The following is a 22,563-nucleotide window of genomic DNA, read 5'->3' as shown; positions in this document are numbered from 1 at the left end:
TCACCGACTAAAATGTTAGAATTGGGTTGAGATAGTGAGTAACTATTTAGATTTTAAACAAGTTTTGTTGGTTGATATATTTTTAAAATTAGTAAAAAATAAGTAAGAAAATTTGATAGAAAAAATTATTGGTGTATTTGCGGTATTTTCAAATGAACGGTGTTTGAGAAAAAATAAAATAGGGATGTCGATTGAGATATATATATATATATATATCTTAGACAGCACACCGCCAGTGTCATTGCCCTTAATTCGTCACGTTTCGTACCGCAACAATGCAACTCAGGCTTCCACCGCGCTGCTGATTGCACTACCAGGTTCACCGATGAGCCACGATATTAACCAATATAAATGCAGGTGGTTCATTGGGTAGCGTATAGCCAGTGTTGTTTCCTTTCCTAATTCCAAGCTTGCTTGTCTAAACTCGCATTCCCGTGTGATCAAAGCTAGCTGTCAAAGATTGCCATTTCGTTCTCGAAAGCGAGGTGCCCTCCCACCTCAGCCGACTGCTTTTCCGTTTCTCAAACCAAAGACCTCCGCCTCTTGATCGCTTGCTGACGGCTACTTCCTGATCCAATCCACGAGCCCCCTTCTCCACTTTCTCGTCCCTTTAGATCGAGTAGCGATAAGCCTCCTCTCCTCTCTCGATTGCATGCCCTCGCCATTGATGAGATGGGTTTCTTGGAGACGGGCGTTCCCCTGAAGCGGACCGCTCCTCTCCTCCACTCTTCATCCGCCGCCGGCAGACGGCCGCGGTTGAGATCCAGGGTACCCCGCTTCCTCATCAAGGTCCATTACCTGCACTGGGCCTTCGCGGTCGCCGTTTTCTTCCTCGTGGTCGTACTGTTCCAGGCCTTCCTCCCGGGTTCCGCGGTCGAGGGCCCGCCCCAGCAGTGGGGCTCGGTTCTTGAAGGGGTTGGTGATCTAGACTATGGGGACGGGATCAAGTTCGTGCCGGCCGAGCTGGTCCAGAGGTTGGACCGGGAGAATCAAGAAGCAAACGCGTCGGCTATGGCCTTTGGGCAACAGCGGAAGCGGTTTCCGCTGCGGAAGCCGCAGCTTGCGGTGGTGGGTCTCGGTTCTTGTCGAGTTCTTGGTTCTTTTTCTTTCCTTCCAATTTTTTACTAGCTTCGTGATTTTGCGCGTGATTTGTGAGCGATGAGTCCTGTTTGTAGGTTGTTCCGGATCTATATCCGGATGCCATGCAGCTCAAGATGGTTAGCATTGCTGCTGCTCTGAAAGAAAGTGGGTTTGACATTCAGGTTAGCCGTGAAGAAGATATTGTTTTGTTCTGTTGGCCTTCTGGTTGAAAAGAACCGCAATTTCTTTCGACGCTATTGATGTATTTTTAACCTCCTCATAATAATTTTACAAAAGGGTTTTTAAATATACGTAGGAAAATTTTATAGATAAAATATAAAATGTGATTTTCATTTTCAAGCTGGCGTAGTCCGATCTAAATCTTAGCCATATTTTGCGATGATGCTGTTCATTTCATGACACATCCCTCCGTCTTCCACTGAGGCTGTATAAACTCTAGTATGTCAATGTGGAACGTGGAAGTCTATTTTTGCAAGTGAAAACTGAATTATTCCATCACCACGTATTAAATTTGGCCAGTGGAAACAGAACCTTTTGGCCCCTCTAAAGTACATGTCAGTGTGATCCAAGAGGGACCAGGCTAAAGAGCACTGTAGACAGTGAATCTTTTTTCCAGTCTTTATGCCTATTTCATCCTGGCCATGTACCACTCCATGAATACTGTAATGAAATCCTCATCTGACCCTGAAAATAATCTGCTGGGTTTGTGAAATGCCCTATTTGGGTAATGTTTTTGTGTGTTTCTAACAAGATTTGTAGCAGAGGGTTTCATGTCACTTTTATGTTGTTATACATCTGGTGTAGGTTTTTTCATTTCATGATGGGCCTGCTCGCATTGTGTGGAGGTCGATGGGAATTTTCGTTAAGGTCCTGCCTATTGTAACAAATCCAGAAACCACTGTAGATTGGTTAGAGTAAGTGATTTAAGTTGATGCAGAAGTTATTGAAATATCTTTTAACTTGGCGAGTTCAAGCATAGCTTTCAGTTGATTCAATTAACCAGATCTTTTGTAACATTTCTATGCAGCTACAATGGCATTCTTGTGAATTCTATTCAGGCGAGACCTGTTTTCTCATGGTAAAGTATATTTTCCCTTAACAAATGTTTTGTATGATTTCTGACTATAATGGAATTCTGTCATCCACAATCAGTTTATTACCTTTTTTGTTATATCTGCAAGTAGAAGAGCTAACTGATTGCTTGTTTTATAGACTTTACAAGGGCTAAAAACAATCAAGCCTGTGAACTTGCACCTTCTTGTCGCAATATATGGACAGAATTGATCACTTGGTCCAATCAAAATTTAAATGCCTGTTAGTCCACCATATTTAAAGCTTACTATTCTTTTCTTGGTCTTTGACATAATACAGTATACATGACGCAAAACATTGTGTACTTACGAAATTTATGTTTCCAAAGCATGCTTTGGTGATTTGGGTCTCATAAAAGAAGAATAGGGAATTTTATGAATTTAGGGGGGTTGAAGACATAGTCATACTCTGTTTATGTTGTTCACCTCTCTTTCTCTTTCTCTCTCTCCTGCTCTTAGTTTTACTTGTGGTCCAAAGTGGCAAATAGTTGGGACGTTATGGTGTTGTTGTTGTGTGTTTTATTTTTGATTGCAAGCATATATTAAATATTGCCAGTCTCTGTAAGAGGAACTATAGTGAATCGGATGGTTAATATGACACTCTTGTGAAAATAACAAAACAAAAGCTACATTTATGTGGTATTACTTCATGTGTCTGATGGTATATTTAGATATTTACATTATTTATTTTTTAATTTAAAAAATTCTTTTAGCTTGACCTTTGCACTAGTATGCAGTCTTTTGCAGGAGCCTTTCAGATCTGTACCTGTCATATGGACAATCCATGAAAGTTCCCCTGCACTTCGTCTAGATGAATATTCTAAGAATGGACAATTTCAGCTTGTAAATGAATGGAAGCAAGTTTTCAGCAGAGCTACTGTTATTGTTTTTCCGACCCATTCCATGCCGGTAATACATTTCTCTGATGCTCAACTTGCTTCGTAGTATTTTGACTCCCTAAATCTTTGTCAGTGAAGGGATTCTTTGGTTTATTTATGCTCAATGTTTTTGGCCTTTTCTAAGCTTCCAGATGATGTATTCAACATTTGATACGGGTAACTTTATGGTTATTCCTGGTTCTCCTGCTGAAGCATGGGAGGCAGATAATTTTGTCGCCATGCAAAAAGACCGTATATTGAGAGAGAGTATGAGTTCTACATCAGACAACTTTCTCATTGTTGTTGTTGGCAGTCAATTTTCATATAGTGGCATGTTGCTAGAGCATGCCCTCGTCTTGGAAGCATTGAGACCACTGCTCCAAAAGTTTCCTTCCTCAAACTCTTTTTATTCACTACTGAAAGTTCACATTTTGGGTTGGAACTTCACTAGTGCATACAAGAAGGCTCTTGAGGTAATGGTTTGTATTTCCTTTTCTTTTTTTCTTTTGTATAATAATTCTTGCTTGTTTTGGTTTCTTCTTGATGGACATTATTGCTTAAAAACGAAAATTTTCATGTTTCAAAATCTTTTCCTATCTGTAATTTTCTTGATGAAATTCAGTGTTGTTTTCACTATTTCAGGTGATTGCTGAAAAGGTTGGCTACCCAGGTAGCATTGTGGAACATATTGTCATTAATGGTGACACTAACAGATATCTCGGTGTAGCAGACCTAGTAATATATGGATCATTTCTTGAGGAGCAATCCTTTCCAAATATTCTAAAGCAATCTATGAGTCTGGGGAAGTTAATTGTTGCTCCTGATCTGAACATGATTAGGAAATATGTAATTGCTACTAATATTCAGAATTTTTTTTTGTTTCTTTTATCTGGCTATGACATCTTTCAGTGACTAATTTTGTGCTGGCCATACTGCTTTTGCCCAGGTTGATAATAAAGTCAATGGATATCTTTTTCCAAAGGAGAACATTAGTATGCTTACTCAGATTCTACTTCAAGCAACTTCAAATGGAAAGTTATCTCTACTTGCTCAGAGAGTTGCATCTGTTGCGAAAGGGTATGCCAGAAACCTCATGGCTTCTGAAGCTATTCAAGGCTATGTATCATTGCTAGAAAAAGTTCTCAGGTTTCCATCAGAAATTATGCCTCCTAAGGCTGTTGAACAGATCCCTCCAGAATTCAAGATGCAATGGCAGTGGGAACTGTTTGCCAATGTAAGAGGAGAAGACCATCTAAATAGCAGTTTTAGAAGCCATAAATATTTAGATACTCTTGAGGAGCAGTGGAATCATAGTCAAATGCAAAGCTCTGCTAACACTAAATCAAAGGTTGATGAAGCATTGATCTCCATAGAATGGGAGGAAGAGAAAAAAATTGAGATGATGGGTGCTGGAAAAATAACAGAAGAGGAGGTAGCGAATGTCTTCATTTTGTTTTAACTCTTTTACTTGGACAATTTACATTAATTTTTGAATCACTTCTCCCTCAAGGTTTTATTCTGTTGAAACTTGATGCAGTTGGACAGAAGTGATCAGCCTCATGGATTATGGGAGGAAGTTTACAAGAACGTCAAGAGAGCTGAAAGAGCAAGTAATGAATTGCATGAGAGAGATGAGAGGGAGCTTGAGCGGACAGGTCAGCCTCTATGTATATATGAACCTTATTTTGGTGAGGGAACATGGCCTTTTCTACATCAGACTTCACTTTATCGTGGAATCAGCCTTGTAAGTTATTAATATATCATTTTTTATTGAGAAAACCTCACTACTAAAGAGTAATGCTGGAATTTCAGAAGCAAAATTGAAGTCGTACTTGAATGAGAAAAGTACGGTCATCATACTATACCATATTTATGACACAAGTAATATATATCATTTATTAGAATGTGTCATTTGTTAGAATGTGGGATTCTTGAGAATCGATGAGACTATCAATGTGTGCAAGAATCAGATAATTGTCTTAACCCTGGTTAGGATGCACGGATATTCTACAACATTAACTCAGAAATAAATTGCTTGCCGTACACATGAAGATGAACAAGTTAGAAATATGAATAGTAAATGGTAGTGGGTGGTCTCCATAAAATTTCAACCAGCATAATAATAGCTTATGAGATAAAAAAAGCACTTGTATTTCTCTTAACTATATGGACTGGCAACCAAACAAAATGCTACATTCTAATAAGTCTTTTTCTGTCTGTTCCTTAAACAGTCCTCTGTAGGTCGGAGACCTGAAGCTGATGATATAGATGCTTCTACTCATCTTCCAATCCTCCGTGATGGATATTACCGAGATGTGCTTGGTGAATATGGAGCTTTTTTCACTTTGGCTTACCAAATTGACAGTATACACAAGAATGCCTGGATTGCGTTTCAATCTTGGAGAGCTTCAGCTAGAAAGGTTCGTGCATATTATATGTTGTTTACACTTGCTTTTAACACTCTTTTCGAATTTGATGTAGAAAAGCCTTTGTACATCAATGGTTGATTTTTTAATGATTTTTTCATTACCCTTCTGCTGTATCTTGTCTTGTCACAATGCAGTACGAGGAGTTATTAAGCCTTAACTATTTCACTTTTGGATCAAATTAGCTATTACAAAGATCTGTGTTGTGTTAGAATCTTTATCAACATTTTCTACAAGGAATAGGCCTCTAAAACACAATGCACCATAAGATAATTATATAGTTATTCTTTGTTCAATGTAGTAAGCAATGCAGTTTTTGTTCTTTGGGCTATTCATTTTTTAACCTTTGACTTCTCTGCATAGGCCCATGAAACCTTCACTGCAAGGATATACTGGTTTCCAGTCAAAGACTGCCTGCAAGTCTTATACATTAGCACCGTGACTATAAAGATCAAATCATTGAAATCAGAATAATTTTCTAGGGCCTCAAGGGGGATACTACTTTTGTTACTGCAACTGGATCTGATATAATTATAGATCCATGTTGCACTATTCCATATTTGGTTAGTAGCAATTTGATTTGTTCTTAGTTAGGCTCATTGTATACATGATAAAGTTTCAAGATGTACGAAAATTCCCTTCTCATAAATTTCCTTAAGAATTCGCTGATCTATTAAGGACATAGGTTGGTTCCTTTCTAATTTTAGTTCCTTAAAGAGTTTGTCTATATATCTAGATCAGTCTTATCTCAGTTTATGGCTGACCCTATATTTGAAATTAATTCATGCTTGCAAGTACTAATTACATAATGTGCAACATTGCATAGCTGAAGTATCTATAGTCTTATCTGAGTTCATGGCTGACCATATATTTGATTTATGTACTGTGTTAGTTTATGAAGCACAGAGCAACTGAATTAATGAGTCAATGACCAACATTTTTCTTTGAATCCATTATTTGCAGTTTATGATTGTTAAATGATATAATTGTGATCGGCAATTCAGCATACAGTCCATGTTGAATCTGGTACTTGTGACGCTTGACTACAGGTCAGCTTGTCTAGAAAAGCTGAGACTCAACTCCTGGAGGCCATTGAACACCAAACCCATGGTGATGCCCTTTACTTTTGGGTCCGAATGGATAAAGATCCAAGAAATCCTCAGAACCTGAATTTTTGGAGGTTTTGCGATACCATAAATGCTGGTAACTGCAGGTTGGATACTGCTATTACATGCTATTTTTGTTGTAAAAGCTCAATAATGTTTTATACAATTCTTTAAAAGAGTGGTGAACAAGAATAACAAATCCAGACATTTTTTATATGGATGAGAAATACATGTGTAAAAACAACTCATCTTTTTCCTCTAATTTTTTCTTTGAAGAACCGCCGTCTCCGAGGCTTTTCGAAGGATGTATGGTGTAGGTGATGATTGGAGTTCTTTGCCACAGATGCCTGATGATGGTGATTCATGGTCCGTGATGCATAGCTGGGCTTTGCCGACAAGGTCTTTCCTGGAGTTTGTCATGTTCTCAAGGTAAGATTTTAAGTTTTGATAGTTCAGAACAAGAGTTTTACAGATTGAACTGAAACTTGCATACATTTATGAACTTTATTAAGTTTGCAACTGCATGGGTCAAAAATAAATACAGTGTGCTTCTCTATGCATGCTCTTCCTGTTACGGTTATTTTTGAAGTTCACTGATGGAGAAAACCATGGTTTCTCCTCGGTGCTTAGGTTAAAAGATTGAAAACATGTCCAGATGTTGCCCATTCCATAATAATTGGCTCATGTTTCCTTCCATACGTGTTGGTAGTGTGCTTGTATATGCTCGAGTGTCTGAGGTGTCTATGGCGCCTTTGGTGAAGTGGCCAACTTTTTTGTGCAACTATAATAATCGTTCTGATTTCTGAACTCTGTTACCAGATTCAAATATATATGCATGCATGCTCATATGTGACCATCAAATGAGCTGACATCTGATAAGTTGGAACTGTTTCTGATTATTTAGACAGCTGCAGTGAGTGTGGTATCCAGTGATTATGAAATGTGTGTTTTATGTGTGACTACTTCCAATCAAAGATATGACAAAAAAAAAACTATTCTAGCACATTTTTTAAAGAATGGAAGTTGATATTGATTTTCAATTTGTCAAGGAGATTTGTTATTCCAACCAACTACTTTTTCATTAGAATCCACTTAATTACATGGTGTTATGGGAGAAAAAAAGCTTGTTTTATAAACCAGCATATCCATGATTTGCAACACAGAATACGTCTATGAATATATGTATTTGCTTTTGCTAGTTATATTCACACATTTAAAAATCTGGTTGTCCTCTTTTTCAGAATGTTCATAGATGCAATGGATACAAAGATGTACGATGAGCATCATCAAAGTGCTAGCTGTTACCTGAGTACATCTAAGGTAATACTTGTTCATGGTAGTACTATCAATTGTTCTTAGTGTCAGGGGGGCATTTCCTGCTTAATCCAGTTGCTCATTGGAGAAAGTCTTTGATAGTGCACATGGTACTTTTCTAACTTTCCCCATATTGGAAATTTGTGTCATGGAGGCATGTTGTTCCACTATTTATTAACCTTTTATTAGGCTCATTTTCATTTGGAAACGAATTATAATAGGACAGTCAAAAATGAGCCAGGACATTTTTTTAATGGTCATTGCAGAGGAGACTATAATGTGCGAAGAAGAAAGAAAAAAATAACAATTACATCTCTGTCAGACACGTGTAGGTGATCAATATACAGACAGCCACATAACAATCTATGAAGCAGTTCGCATATATCTCGTGTCCCATGCTACAACAATGTGAGAGAATCTTAGGTTGCATTTAATTTAACAATCTCTTTTTTAACTGAAAAGTTTCATCATAATTGATTGATTATGGGCTTTAGCATCACATAAAGTTCCCTCCATGTCATTTGGGTGTTATGGGTTGAGTCACATAAACATCCTTTCAGTTTGTAGGATATGGTTGAATATATTGTCTCTCTCTAGATCTCACATTGACGGGTGTTTTTCACATTTTTTTCTTGTGATTTTTTCGTTGCGTTATATATATATACACACACACACTTGGCATTTCTGTTTCCTTCCTTTGTCACCACTTTTTAAGGGACTGCAGCTGTCGGTTGATTGTTTATTGATCTATTTGAAGTACAATTACTACACCTGGTCCCGAACTAACAACACAATGACAAAGGCCACAAGTTTGAAAAGTTGATCTTGCTTTTTATCTTCCTCTTTAATATTATTATTGAGCTACTCTTGTTTATTCTTTAAGTGCATCTCCAAAGACTAGGATGATGGTGTGATGGCTTATCATTTATGTTTATATTAAGAATCTTTTAAGTGCATTTGAAACCTGAATCTTTCTTGACTTCTGCATGCATTTTTTGGTATTAATCTCATACAAACGTTTCATGTTTACAGGACCGGCGTTGCTATGCTCGTGTGCTGGAGCTGCTCGTGAATGTATGGGCGTACCATAGTGCACGGCACATGGTATATGTCGACCCCGAATCTGGATCGATGGAGGAATATCACAGGCCGAAGAGCAGGAGAGGTAAGATGTGGATCCAGTGGTTTTCATATTCAACGCTGAAGAGCATGGATGAGGATCTTGCAGAAGAAGCCGATGCGGATCACCCAGACCGAAGGTGGCTGTGGCCTTCCACAGGCGAAGTCTCCTGGCAGGGGACATATGTGAGAGAGATGAACAAGCAGCAGAGGCAAAAAGAAAGAAAGAAACAAGAAACGAAAGATAGAATTCAAAGAATAAAGAAACGGGCAAGGCAAAAAACACTAGGAAGATACGTAAAGCCACCACCCGAGAGATCTGGTTACCGGAACACTTCTGGAACTATTTGACACATTTTGTATCTTACAGGATATCTCGTGATTCTTTTGCCCCATTCGTGTCATTTTTGTTTCCGTCTTGTTTTTTTTGGCTGAAAAGAAAGATAAAGCAGTCTTTCATTTTTCTTCCTTTTTGGCATTAAAGATGATTCTTGGATCAGATCCAAGCTCTACAGGGTGTATAAGGTGTATGGTCTGTTAACATCATATATACCATTAAACGGGAGATATTGCTGAAACTTATCCGTGTATAAAGTACTTTCTACTGATTGGTAAAGTATTTGTTAGATCATCACGGATGCCTTTAATAGGGCGCAAAATGCAAGCCGTCGTTCACTGGCGTCGGCTCCTACGGGAGATTTTGAGCCGGAAAATTAACCATTGGAAAGGGAATAATAGGCGCTCTGATTTCATCGGTCACAAACATAATCCTTCAAAAGTGATCGGGGATTTCAAATTTGTGTATATCCAAGTAGTTGAGGTGCAGTGTAATAGTTAAGCTACCTTTAACCTCTCGGTTTATATTTTAAAAAATTATATTTACATCTCTATAATTATGAAAATGAAACATTTAGATTTATTTATCATAATTATATTAGATTTACTAACGAAAATAAAGAGCAAACAAGTAATTTTAATATTTTAGTTAGTAATGATAGATGGTAATATCGTTGGCATCGACACCTCAACGCCCTTGTTGTTGCCCTTCGCCTCCGCTCCATCATCGATTCAAAGAAGGTCTTTATTGTTACCCTCGTGGACCTCTTAGGTACCCCCGACGCACCGATTAGGTCCATCGAGGATGCGCTCAATGCCCTCTTCGGCTTGGTCTTTTACCCGTTCAATCGCATCGTTCTCGTCGAGCTGGGCACCATGCTACCCCTCTTCACACTAGTGGTGAAGGATGGGTGGAGGGGTTGGTGGAGGACGTGACAATAGTGATCACCCTAGTGGTAGGATGTGACAAGAACGTGGAGGCATTCAGGAGGGTGGATGGTGCCAGCATCCTGATAGATCTAGTGGTTAGGGGGAGTAAGAGGGCGAGGGGCAATGCTATAGGTGTGCTACTTAACCTAGTAAAGAGTAATGAAGATAAGACAATGAAGGATGTCAGAGAGGTGGACGGGAATGAGGCAACTGTGAGGGCTCTAGTTGACGACGATAGTAGGGTGACCACGAGGGGGAAGAGCAAGGCAGAGGTACTATTGAGCGTTCTAGAAAACAAGTGAGGGAGCCAACTATAGGGGGTCTTGATGATTCCGATACTCCATGACACAAACTTTGCTCTATGACAAAATCGTAGATTGCTCCATTGCTGCTCTGGATTTGCCACCATTGACGCAATCCATCACCATCAACTAAAACATTAAAATTACTTTTTTATTTTTATTTTTATTTTTTATTTTTATTAATAAAAATGATGATATTATAATACATGGATTAAGATATTTTAGTTTTGTAACTATAAGAATATCAATATAAATTTTTTTAAGTATATGAAAAATACTTAAGATATCTAACTACAAAGAATAATCTATAATTAGCCCGTTGGATTTTGATGACCAACACATGAACGACTTTCTCACGTTTGGAGCAAAGTATCTGTTATGTTTGCATATAAGGTAGCACCAGATAGCAAGGTCGAATTTACAAGCACAACAGTATCAATTACTTGTTCTGTACTGTTGACAAGTTTCATTATTGGAGCATTTGCAGATGTCATGAGCACAACAATGACCGACACTTCATTCTCCATTAAGTTAATTTACTATATCTGATTTGTTAAAATATAAGATGGCAGAATTGACATATCCACTTTAGGTAAACATGTCGAGGGACAAAAAAAAAATGTCAGCCGGCTTTGATCTCTTTAATCACGCCTTCTGTGAGTGCATTTGCATCATAATTCTTGCCGAAAAATTTGACAAACTCCATGTTCGGATTCATCAAGTACCTGAAGGATGCTCAGAATTAATATCAATATACAAGAAATAATTGCCAGTACATGTTACCGGGTCTACGACAGCTTATTACAAGCTTCAGCCCATGGTAAAGAAACGATTTAAGTCCACAAAAAGAAAAAACAATTGAGCCAAAAAAACTCGATACCTAAAATTCCAAAACAATCTTATATGGGAAGATAACTTCAGAATGCCATAAAAAGATATAAGGTCACACCAAAGCAATTATATTAATTATCTCTATGAGTCAAGCCAATACTGAATGGATAAAAATACCATAAAACATTAAAACATAGATAGGACCATCACAGCCTGTTAATTTTAATACGTATAAAATGGACCTAATTATACCATGGTGATCTAAAAATTCATGAATCATGCTAAATCAAGATGCAAGGGCACAAGGAAAATGGATCAATCCTATTTATCACGCAACTTGTTTTAGAAGATTGTTTACTACCACAGACGTTGAGGCAGAAAACATCATGACAGAAGCTATTTCCAAAATGCTTGCAGTTAGATATATAGCTATCACATCAAGACCCAACCTGCCGGTGCAGTCGGAAAACTGGGAACCGGACCTATGACCAATTCATTTTATTAATTAGATTGCCGATGTCAGAATATTGTACTGAACCAATTGAACTGGATGAGTTTTTCATGACCCATGACAACCAGCCAAGTTAAAACAAGCTGGTCGGATTCCATCCTCATCTTTGCTTCTGAAAAAAAAAGAGTAAATATTATTATAAATAGGTTATGTTAGAAATACTTAAGAATATTTAAGAATGGATTCTATCTTTTAAGAATATAAATAGATAATGTTAGAAATATTATTTAAATTTTGGAGTATTATATAATACATAACTAAAGTTACTATCTTAAGTTTATTAAACATAACACATAATGCCTAAGATTTTTTTTCATTTTTTCCTATGTTTTTTTTTTCTTCTATTTTTGTGATATTTCTTTATTTTTATGTTTTTAACATAATATATAATACATTTCTATTTTTAAAATTTTTTGACTCATCAATCTGGCCAGTGAGGCTCAATCAGATAGATATCTAGTCAGGTTCCAATAACCATGTTCAAAATCAGCCAACAATATAACATAATGATGAAAGCCATTGTAACTTGCAATTATTGTTTATAAATGATTAATATAACAGAGTCAGAAATTTAGTAAACATAAAGTTAGCAATTGCAGCATGTCAAATGCAGCATGGCATCTGTACTTCAAAAATGAAATGAACCCACAGGTTCTATCAGCGATACGTACATAACAATAGAGTGGTCGACGAGGTAGTCAGAACCCTCCTCCTCTGTCTTCATGTAATAGACCCGAAAAGCACGAGCAACTTGTCTTATCTCATCTGCTGTACCAGTTAAGCCTATCAAGTCTGGGTGAAATTCTGCAATCCAAAGTAAAGACATGTGGGTTACAATATCATATAATCCATGAATAATAGAATACAGACAGAGCTGTTGATCCATGATAATGTGGAAACACATTATGTTATGCGAATGGCAACAGAAGAAGGAAATGAAGAAACAGAACAAAATAACATTTTGCTTCCAGTCACACAAACTAAAGAATCAAGATAAAGCACCTTTCACATATTCATGGACTTGTTCAACATTGTCTCTCTCAGGATCAACTGAAATGAAAACTGGTATAACTTCCATCCCTGACTTTGCTTCTGAATAATATACTAGAAATCAGTGTTCATATAGTCAAATTATTAAAAATAAAAACAATAATCACACGAAAAGGGATTAGTTCACCAATAGATCCAAGTGCAACATCCATGTTGTATAACCAAAAATGCACATCATTGTGGTGCACAAAAATGCCAATGGATGAAAAGGACACACTACTATGGAAATTTGCATATTAATGTGATTCTCATAAGATTGTATTATTAGCAATCTCACAATTACTATAAAATCTTGATAACAGACTAGTGAGTAGTGGCCACATATAAAGCAAGGAAGTTTCAAATCTTACCACAAACTATTATCACAATCACAATTGAACATCATAGGAATTGCTTCCGCTATTCTATAACAAGATGCAACCATGATTTCAAATATCATGGCCTACGAACTGCAAAATGCAGGTGTCAATACTTACCAATACTTGTGCACTCATCAAACTGGTCTATACTGACATATTAAACATGTTCCAGTATTTTTCACGTGTACAAAGGCATACGATACAACCGGTACTTACTGGCCCAAGAAGATTATGGTACCAATATTTTTACTGATATTTAAAACATTGGATGTGATTATCTCATAGAATTAATATGAAGCATAAATCTTTGAATCCAATGACATTTTTAGAACTATGGACAACCAATGTTGTATATAAGCATATGCAATTAACCCAATAGTTGCTTATACATTAAATTAACAGTATATTACTTATTTTATCAACAGCAGCAGCCAATTTCTGGAGTTCATCAGGACAAATATCAGGGCAATATGTGAATCCAAAGTATATCAGTGTCCACTTCCCCAGAAAATCCTTTTCAGTAACCGTTTTGCCATAATGGTTCACAAGCTTGAATGGACCACCAATAGCAGCAGTTCCCACAGATGGTCCCTGTTTCACAGTACTTGATGAAGTCTTCAGTCCTGCAAGTGAAAAAACAACAAAATGTGCTAACCTAAGAATAAAGAAAGATGGTGTGTTAAGGAATTAGCCAATCAAGTATATACTCCCTTCTGCAGTGGGACGTAAATATGTGATTTAATTCTTGAGTGATAATGAAATGCCTATTCCAATTTTGTTTTCCATTAATTAAAAAAACAGTATTCAGGCCCTGATATCGTCCTTTTGACCATCTGTTGGAAAAGCCATCTGTGGGACAATATACCTTAGATTAATTGTGCTACCATGGTAAACCATGGAATTAGTCTTAATGACAGTAAAGATCTAGAAAGAAATGTAAAAGAATAGCAGAAAATTGATTTGCATATTGAAATAAGAGAATCAGCTGTAGAAATTACTTGGAAAATTTTCAAGTATATGCATTCCCTATCTCTAGGAAGACTCAAACAAGAATGTGTTTTTTTGTTAGCAAAACAATGAAAAGTATATTTTTTGCAAAATGAAAATTTTAAAAAAAATATTTTTGCAAAAGGAAAATTAAAAAGCTTTGCTGATGGTACCTAAAAGAAATAACTCCATTTGCGTCAGCGCTAACCAAAAACTCTAAGTCTAGAGGAGTCCAGAGGAGATGAATTCCTCCACAGACCAGATTTTTTGTTGGCTCTTGCCTGAGTGGCCAACCAGTTAACAATGAAAAAGTAAATGGTATGCTCATACTCAGCAGGAAACTACCTTCAATGTGTCGTTTCTTCTCTTTGTCATAGTAAACTATCAATCCTCCTCCAGTGACAATAAGCAAAACAAGGCTCAACCATGAGACAGGCTGCAATATAAATCCCAGAGAATTACTATAGATAAAGTAACCTGAAGATATTCAAGAACATATTGGAAGTTGGAATGTAACCAGACTATATTTTACATATAGGAGACCAAAAATGAACCAAAGATACTGTTAATATGAGATTTGCTGGTAAAGAAACAAAAGTATCCTACATGCAGAATATAGGTAAAAATATATATTAATGGCACTTGGTTATTGTCATTCTAATAGAAGAACAAAGTGTAAGAGAGGATGGTAAAGCACAAGGACAAAGGTATGGCTACCTTCCATAAGCTGACATGTTAGGCATACCACAAGAAAATAATGCATAAGCAAAGCAGAACATGGTCTTTCTTTGAAGTACCATTTCTCTAAAGGACATTCTCGACATCTGAAGGCGACAAGCTAATTTTGTCATAAGGTTGATTCCAGAATCCAGACTTAAAAGTTTGTGATGCAAATATTAAATTTATTAATGCATTTCAGACAAGTTCTTATCCATTTCCTCCACACTCATTCCAGCTACTGAGTGACCAATTCTATGACCAACAGCTCAAGTGAGAACTCTTCTACCAACTAACAATCAAATCACACCTCAGAACTAAAACTAGGTGAACAGCAGTTGTTCATTGGGTTCATTGCTTCTATCAAACACTGCTGAAGAGACCTGGACACGTAACATTCTTTTTTTCTTTCTTGCATGACGAGATGAAGCTTGTAGATCTTTTTCGTATCAAACTATCAATTACCACTAGGTTTTTCCTGAGCAATTCATACCTTGAATATTCTCCAGTCAATACATATAACATATCAAAAGGCATATAAAATAAAATAGAGAATCAACACCTTGTGGATCACAGACCTGTATTGACACCTTAGTTGAAGCGTTTTATGAATGGACAGGTGCTCACATCACGAGGATAAGCCACAAACTGTTGTCGTACATTTTGCTTTAAGTGGTATGCCCCAATAACTTGAGTCATAGTCAATTATCAGCCATTTTGGACAAACTTGGATATAAATCATGATATATTGACATTTCAAAACTTATGTTTCCATGATCATCTACAAACTAGAAATACAGATCTCTACTGATAGGAATCTAATTTCTATGATAACTGTCACATAGAGCATAACTCTAATCCCCACGAAGAATAAAAATTTAAAAGTATGGCTTTGTTACACATATCCTTCAGCTAGATATATTTGAATGTACACCCATATTGCATAAATCTGGACCATTTGCCTTTTCTTCTTTATATAGTTTGAATTTGCATAAATGTTTCCGCCAAATTTTTAATCCTTAAAAGTTAGAATTAATTGTTAACAAGTATAAATGACAATAAACAAGCTATCACTTAGCTTGTTGCTATCATAAGCATTTAATTTTGATGACCCTGATTCTTTTTTACTGGGCACAGCAAATCCTTTTACAAAAGAAAGAACAAAGGCAATAAAAATCCTGCTAAGAAAAGTGGGCCCCGTTTGATATATAAGTGATTAATTACTACTATTTTAAATAAAACAGATAGAGATAGTTCAATCCTATTGTCATCAAATCTGTCCTGTTTCATTTAAAAAAAGATATGCATAGTACTAGTCACCCCTCCTCGAACAGGCTTTTGAGAAGCAGTCTGATCTGAATCCCCTGTCCCATTTTTCTCATCAGAAGCAACTGTTGCTGATATCTTCCCATTTGTGTGCTCTGAAGTTGTAACGGATCTAACCAGACATTGATAAGAGAAAGATGAAGTCCTGTTTGCGCTTGACAAGATCGTATTCTGTAGGACAAATGAACAGAATAATCATCACACCAACTAAAAAAGAAAACAATGAACAATAAAGATGCAAAAACTGTTACAACTTGCAAGTACTTAAAGTCATTAACTTTATTAGATACTAGAGTCGGTATTCACTTGCTGCATCCATACGTATCTGATTACTCAACCTTAGATAAACAAAATCAATATACTGTTGAAAAGTACACGATGAGGATATCAAACTTGCTATCAGAATTTCTGGAAGCAAAAAATTGCTAGACCTGCAACATATATATTGTAACAATTTCAGGCATTCGACTATTTTACCAAAAACATAATGTACCATATGGAGATCATAAACCTTATGCAACTCAAATAGACATGAAGAAAATACCACATACTAATCCTAGTATGATGCACTGCAAAACAGCACCTAGTAGGGCACAAGAACCGATCAGGAGATTAATCAGATCAACAAGAAAAAAACTTTATATCTCATGCCTACATAATATGTTAAAATAACATCATATGTCAAAATCAAAGAGCAAATACAGGACATTTAAACAGATAAAAAGCGCAAAGGTAGTAATAATCTAACTTTTATGATTTAGTATCAAAAGAAATCTCATATCTCCTGATCCTGCCAATTTCACCACTAGTGCAATATAGATGTTGGCAGTAAACTTTCTTCTGTTGGAAACATAAAAGTATTACATTGAAAAAATAAGGTATTTTTAAAACAGTGATCTTACTATTGATACAACTGGCAAGCAGCACATGTTATGGTAACATGTTTTCAATAAAGAACTAATCAGATCGAAATGAAGAAAACCTAGTCTTGTGTATGAATGAAATTCAAAATAAGATTGAATGTCTACACAAGCAAAATAGATTATAAAGGTGAAGAGCTACATATGTAAAGTCACCTGAGAATGTCGTCCATGAGTAATCAAACCAATAAAAGCTTTAAGTCCCTTAATCTTGCTCATTGACTTAAATAAATCCTGGAAATGTTTAGATATCATGATATGTTGATCACACTCAGCAGCATAGAAAATGAGCGAAATATAAACTAAAGCTTTTAGGTTAAATAAAAATAGGTAAGAACGAATACAAGTACTACAAACTTAAGGATTTTACGACAGTTAATCAGTGGGATACGCTAAACCCTATGTATAACCCCAATATTCTAAATCTTGAAAACCTAAGCCCTAAACCCTGAAATCCATCATGGGATACGCTAAAACATGATCCATGTCCGATCTCATTTTCATCCGAACTCCGATCGGAAATCTGACCCGATCGGCCAATTCTAGGACTGATATGGTCATTCGCACGATGGCCTTCTTTTCCTGTACACAAACATATCTCAAGGAAACGTAAACGAATTAAAACCAGCACAAAAAGGAGGGAAAACCAAAAAGAAAAACAGATCAAACTGCATTTTGTTCAACATGAGTACGATCGACCGAAGGAAATGAGGTTTAACCCACCAAGAATCTCCACAAACACAATAAACGGCAAGAAGATGCAAGAAAACGCAAGAAAGGCGAGAGAAGATAAAGAACCAACCTCGAAGATGACTATAAGAGATGGCCAAGATCTCTCTCTCGCGAGCAAGCCCTTCTCTCCGAAGAGCCAACGAGGCGGCGCCCGTGGGTTGTTGGAGGAGCGCGCTTCGGATCGGGTCGTGGCCGGTGGATAAAGATCCAGCCCGATACGGTAGATGCTACGGTATTATTTGTTTATCAGGTTTCGGGTCGGATCGAGTTGGATCAGACGGTCAAAATTGAAGTCCAGTCGGATCAGATCAGATCTCGAGTAGGTGTGTGTGTGTGTGCGTGAGAGAGAGATATTGAGATAAATACAATATGCTATATTAAATTTTATAATGCTATTTCCAAATTTTTAAATAATATATATGTAAAAACTGATTAAGAAGAAAGGCTAAAAGAAAGAAAGAAAGAGAAAAGAAAATAAAGAGGAAAAAAAGTATATTATGATAATAGTGATAAATAAAATCATGTGAATCACAAAACTTCCTTTTTTTCGTTTGTCAAAAAGGAACGAAAGTAAATGCCTGAGATGATAAAGGAACTTAATGCGGAGTGGCCGGAGCATGATGGACACAACCTGTTCGACGCAAGTCGTGAGAGAATCACATGTTAAAGAGCAAGGGGTTGGTGAAGCACCTGGCACGAGTACACGACGCCAGAGTTGGCACGGCATTTGTGGCACTTGGTGAGGTATTGCAGGGGCCACTACATGGCATTATTAGCATCAGTGGAACCAACTCACGCCGGTGCAAGATCCAAGAGACAAGGGCCACTCTGTCCCATACACACCAAAAGAGCAAGGTGGCCACTGTGAGCTGAAGCTGAGAGTTCTCGGTGTGACCTTCGGAAGCCTTGCTGGGGCGGTATGTCCAAAGTTTCGTGGCTTCTTTGCTTGAAAACAGTGACAGTTGCCTCATTAACACCCGATGTGGGGAGACGGCAATCTTCACCTTCATCCTTCCAGGAATGAAACGTGGATATCTTCAATGGCATAACCATTATGGTTGCTCTAATCTACTTTTTTTATCTCGCTGAAATTGTTTGTTTGCGAACAATTCTTCTCAAAAAAATAAAATTTATATTTATGTTTCCTCCTCCATCATAATATATAAACACCAGCAAATAAAAAAGTAAATGTTGAGAGAAACAGAGTGCTGCATCACTTCAATATGCAAATTATTGTGTAGTAAGATGGAAAGCCATGAGGATGTTCTTAAAGCTATGGCTAATTCAGCAACCAGAAAACACTGATTGAAAGTTGGCAGGAAGATGATGAGGTCAAAAAAAGTTTGGGAAAGAGCTCAAGAGGAAATCCAACTCCACATAATTGTGTGTGTTGGATCCTCCTCTAGTGAGGCCAAAAAAGCTTAGGTTTCCAATATATATGTGCGCACACAAAAGGCCATTCCACCTCTCTCTCTCTCTCTCTCTTCTCCGCTCTCCCATCACCCATCCGCTGCTAAATCCAAAGGTCATTGAAGAAAACCACTTCCGGTTTGGCATTCCTTTGCCCGTCGTTTTGTTTGTTTGCTCTCAGAGAGCCCAGAGCACTGTTGCATCTGTCTCTTCTCCGCCCCTCGGCCTCTTCCGATATCGATCCCGAAGCAAAGGTGGCTTCTTTATGGTGGTGTTGGCCTCGACCGAATCCGAAGCTGTGAGATATGTACTTCGGAAGCCCATACGGCCTTCCTTTCCCATCCCTCTCTCTCCCGTCCATGGGTGAAAGCGTCTGTTTGGTTCGTGTGAACGGCATCTCTCCGCCATTACTTTGACCGGCTGGGAGCTTTCGTTAGATTCGGAGGATCGAGGGAAAGGTGGGGTATTTTGGTGAGAGGAACCATAAATTTCGAATCTTGGTGTTGCTTTCGTCTTCGATTGAGGTATGGCATGAAACTTGTTTATTCTTTCTCTTCCAGTCTCTAGGTTTTCGATTATGCCTTGTTGTCCATCGATCTACACTTACCATCTTTTTTCGCTAGAGAATAGAAGTTCCCTTGCCGGTGTTTTGGAAGCTATGCATGTATTTTATTTGTTAGGTTTATCGGCAATTCTCTTGACAACATCATGCATGATTTAATTCGTAAAGTAGGTTGTTGCTGTCTCTTGAAGTTTACTCTACACATAGCAATTTCTTGGAATAATCAATGTTTGCTTAGGGTAAACTTTTCTGATTTGTTGCTCGAACATGTTAAAACATTGGATGTTGATTCTATTTGGAGGTGACTTGGTCCAGTTGTAAATTAGGTTGACAATATCTTCATGCTTTATATGGTTGTTGATGTATGTATGCCGTTTTTCTTACCATCTGGGAAAATTCGATGTGATCTTGATGCATTGATCTGAACTTTTCTGTGTCAATTTCAGTCTTTCTTGCCATTGTTTTGTTCTCTTATGATTCTTATAGTCATGTTTATATGATCAATTCCCCTGTAAAAAGCTTGTTCTTTTTAGCTTCGAGAATATTTGGGTTCATTTATGGGTGTGTGTTATGGTGGTCTTTCTATAATTTTATGGTTTTCGCAGATACAGATTATGATTTGAACAAATATTATGTCTTTCCTACTTCGATATAGATTGCTTATCTAAAAAAAATTTAATCTAATCACCTGTTTCTCTGTTTTCTCTGCCTATCTTCTGTCATCCTTTCAGGTTCTTTTTCTGTTCTATTGCTGTGTCTCCTCTCATGGAGAGCGAGGCATCATGGGAATCACTGTATGCTATCCACTTAGGAAGAAAGGTTCTTGAGAATAGACCTGTTTCTGAGGGTAATGAAGGAGTTGAAGAATTTACTGTTTCCTTGGATAGCATTCTTCCTTATGACATTTTAGAGAGAATCTTCTCATTTCTTCCCATGGCCAGCACCATCAGGGCTACATCTGTGTGTAAAAGGTGGTATCATATCATCCATTCCAAGAGGTTTATACGGGCCAACAAGTTACCACAGATGCCATGGTACTTCATGTTTACCTGTAATGAGGCAGCAGCAGGTTATGCTTATGACCCAGTTCTTCGGAAATGGTATAACATCGATCTCCCTTGTATTGAGAAAAGTAATTGGTTTGTTTCTTCTTCCCATGGATTAGTTTGCTTCATGGACAATGATAGCCGGAGCCGTATTTTTGTTTGCAACCCAATTACAAAAGACTGCAAGAGGCTTCTGGAACCTCCGGGTGCTAAGTTCCCTGATTATAGTTCCCTTGCCATGTCTGTCGACAGAAATTCTCACCATTATACTATAGTTGTGGTGAAATCTAAACAGGTGCCTGGCGATTTTTCAGTGTGGGACTTCTCTATTCACATATACAGGTCAGAGAGCAAATCATGGGTCTCTTCCATTAAAGAGGTTTTGTCGGGATGGAGGGGAGGTGATGAATGTGTGATCTGCAATGGAGTTTTGTACTGTTTGATTCATTCTACTGGCGTTCTTGGAAATGCTGACCTCCGACATAGCCTGATCATGTATGATCTCTTAGCCAGATCATCTCATGCTTCTTTGATGTGTATGTCAATACCTGTGCCCTGTTCTCTCACCTGTGGTCGGCTGATCAACCTCAAAGAAAGGCTAGTGATGGTTGGTGGAATTGCAAAATATGACAGACCCGACATCATCAAAGGGATTGGAATTTGGGAACTTAATAAAAGAGAGTGGCAGGAGGTTGCTCGCATGCCTCACAGGTTCTTTCAAGGGTTTGGTGAGTTGGACGATGTCTTTGCAAGCAGCGGCATAGAAGATCTGATTTACATACAGAGCTATGGAGCTACTGCTCTGCTTGTTTTTGACATGAGCCAGAAACAGTGGAAATGGTCTGTTAAGTGTCCAGTGACTAAAAGATTTCCTCTGCAGCTTTTTACTGGTTTCTGCTTTGAACCTAGGCTTGAAGCCGTCTCCTGATGTCTTCTGTTCTCTTGATATGGAGCCAACAAAGTTACAGAGTGCTGAAGTCTATGTCATTTCCTGAAGTTTTTTGAAGCTTGTGTGGGATATGAGGTGCTGGTTTCTCGGTATAGAAGAATCATTCATCAAGTGCTATATGATGCTCTCTCTCTCTCTCTCTCTCTCTCTCTCTCCTTCTGTTCTTTTTCTTGATCACATATTTTGGCACAAGCGACATATGTAATGACAAATGTTCAAAATGACAGTCCTGAAAAAAGATCTTCTGCCTTTGATGTATTTAGCTACTTCATCTTGTTCTTTCTTTTGGCTTTTTATGCGTGCTGGCTTTGCTTGTCATCAGTAGCAGAATTTGCACCTTAGCCTTGCTTATTATTTCTTCTATTGTTCTTTTAGTTGTTAGTGACAAACTGCATTATATTTGATGTTGTGGCTGTTTTAGGATTTAGGCTTACTTTTGGGGCTATTATTATACTCAAGGTCCAAAAAGTGAAAATTTTCTACACTACATTTGCCAAAAGTTGAACACTGTTCAAAAAGAGTCAGGATATGTAGACATTTTTGTCTAATTTAGGTTCATA

General features: G+C 37.5%; 3 protein-coding genes across 5 annotated transcripts; 2 read left to right on the top strand and 1 right to left on the bottom strand.

Annotated features, from left to right (window-relative positions):
- The first annotated feature begins 430 nt into the window (after nt 1-430).
- On the top strand, nt 431-9,613 carry LOC135622562 (uncharacterized). The gene is made up of 14 exons (XM_065124514.1): nt 431-1,068; nt 1,176-1,262; nt 1,906-2,015; nt 2,129-2,179; nt 2,930-3,101; nt 3,223-3,543; nt 3,713-3,916; nt 4,017-4,502; nt 4,608-4,814; nt 5,302-5,490; nt 6,546-6,709; nt 6,879-7,031; nt 7,844-7,922; nt 8,949-9,613. The coding sequence occupies exons 1-14, from the start codon at nt 673-675 to the stop codon at nt 9,384-9,386; spliced, it is 3,057 nt and encodes a 1,018-aa protein (XP_064980586.1). The 5' UTR covers nt 431-672; the 3' UTR covers nt 9,387-9,613.
- A 1,348-nt stretch (nt 9,614-10,961) lies between these two features.
- Nucleotides 10,962-19,016, bottom strand: LOC135622559 (protein SCO1 homolog 1, mitochondrial-like). Of its 3 annotated transcripts, XM_065124507.1 has the most exons (9): nt 18,727-19,016; nt 18,107-18,263; nt 17,461-17,538; nt 16,379-16,555; nt 14,687-14,777; nt 13,765-13,977; nt 12,948-13,037; nt 12,617-12,749; nt 10,962-11,328 (listed from the first exon to the last, which is right to left on the bottom strand). In XM_065124507.1, the coding sequence occupies exons 1-9, from the start codon at nt 19,005-19,007 to the stop codon at nt 11,226-11,228; spliced, it is 1,323 nt and encodes a 440-aa protein (XP_064980579.1). In that variant the 5' UTR covers nt 19,008-19,016; the 3' UTR covers nt 10,962-11,225. The 3 variants fall into 3 exon arrangements, with proteins under 3 accessions (XP_064980579.1, XP_064980580.1, XP_064980581.1); XM_065124508.1 differs by lacking the exon at nt 17,461-17,538; XM_065124509.1 differs by lacking the exons at nt 18,107-18,263; nt 18,727-19,016 and adding an exon at nt 18,028-18,095.
- Nucleotides 19,017-19,354: 338 nt separating this feature from the next.
- On the top strand, nt 19,355-22,261 carry LOC135622560 (F-box/kelch-repeat protein At3g61590-like). The gene is made up of 2 exons (XM_065124510.1): nt 19,355-19,970; nt 20,740-22,261. The coding sequence occupies exon 2, from the start codon at nt 20,774-20,776 to the stop codon at nt 21,980-21,982; it is 1,209 nt and encodes a 402-aa protein (XP_064980582.1). The 5' UTR covers nt 19,355-19,970; nt 20,740-20,773; the 3' UTR covers nt 21,983-22,261.
- Nucleotides 22,262-22,563: the final 302 nt, after the last annotated feature.

Source organism: Musa acuminata, chromosome BXJ2-9 (genome assembly GCF_036884655.1).
Source record: "Musa acuminata AAA Group cultivar baxijiao chromosome BXJ2-9, Cavendish_Baxijiao_AAA, whole genome shotgun sequence".
Taxonomy (NCBI): Eukaryota; Viridiplantae; Streptophyta; class Magnoliopsida; order Zingiberales; family Musaceae; genus Musa; species Musa acuminata.
This window is presented reverse-complemented; position numbering and strand designations above follow the sequence as displayed.

Excerpts from the sequence above, each read along its gene's own strand:
- LOC135622562 (XM_065124514.1), top strand. The coding sequence starts at position 673 with ATGGGTTTCTTGGAGACGGGCGTTCCCCTGAAGCGGACCGCTCCTCTC. Across the intron at positions 2,016-2,128 it reads ACCACTGTAGATTGGTTAGA|CTACAATGGCATTCTTGTGA; the intron begins GTAAGTGATTTA and ends ATTTCTATGCAG. Across the intron at positions 3,544-3,712 it reads CATACAAGAAGGCTCTTGAG|GTGATTGCTGAAAAGGTTGG; the intron begins GTAATGGTTTGT and ends TCACTATTTCAG.
- LOC135622560 (XM_065124510.1), top strand. The coding sequence starts at position 20,774 with ATGGAGAGCGAGGCATCATGGGAATCACTGTATGCTATCCACTTAGGA.
- LOC135622559 (XM_065124507.1), bottom strand. The coding sequence starts at position 19,007 with ATGAGGCAACTGTCACTGTTTTCAAGCAAAGAAGCCACGAAACTTTGG. Across the intron at positions 14,778-16,378 it reads AAAAGCCTGTTCGAGGAGGG|CCTGTCTCATGGTTGAGCCT; the intron begins GTGACTAGTACT and ends TTTATATTGCAG. Across the intron at positions 11,329-12,616 it reads GTCGACCACTCTATTGTTAT|GTACTTGATGAATCCGAACA; the intron begins GTACGTATCGCT and ends AGCATCCTTCAG.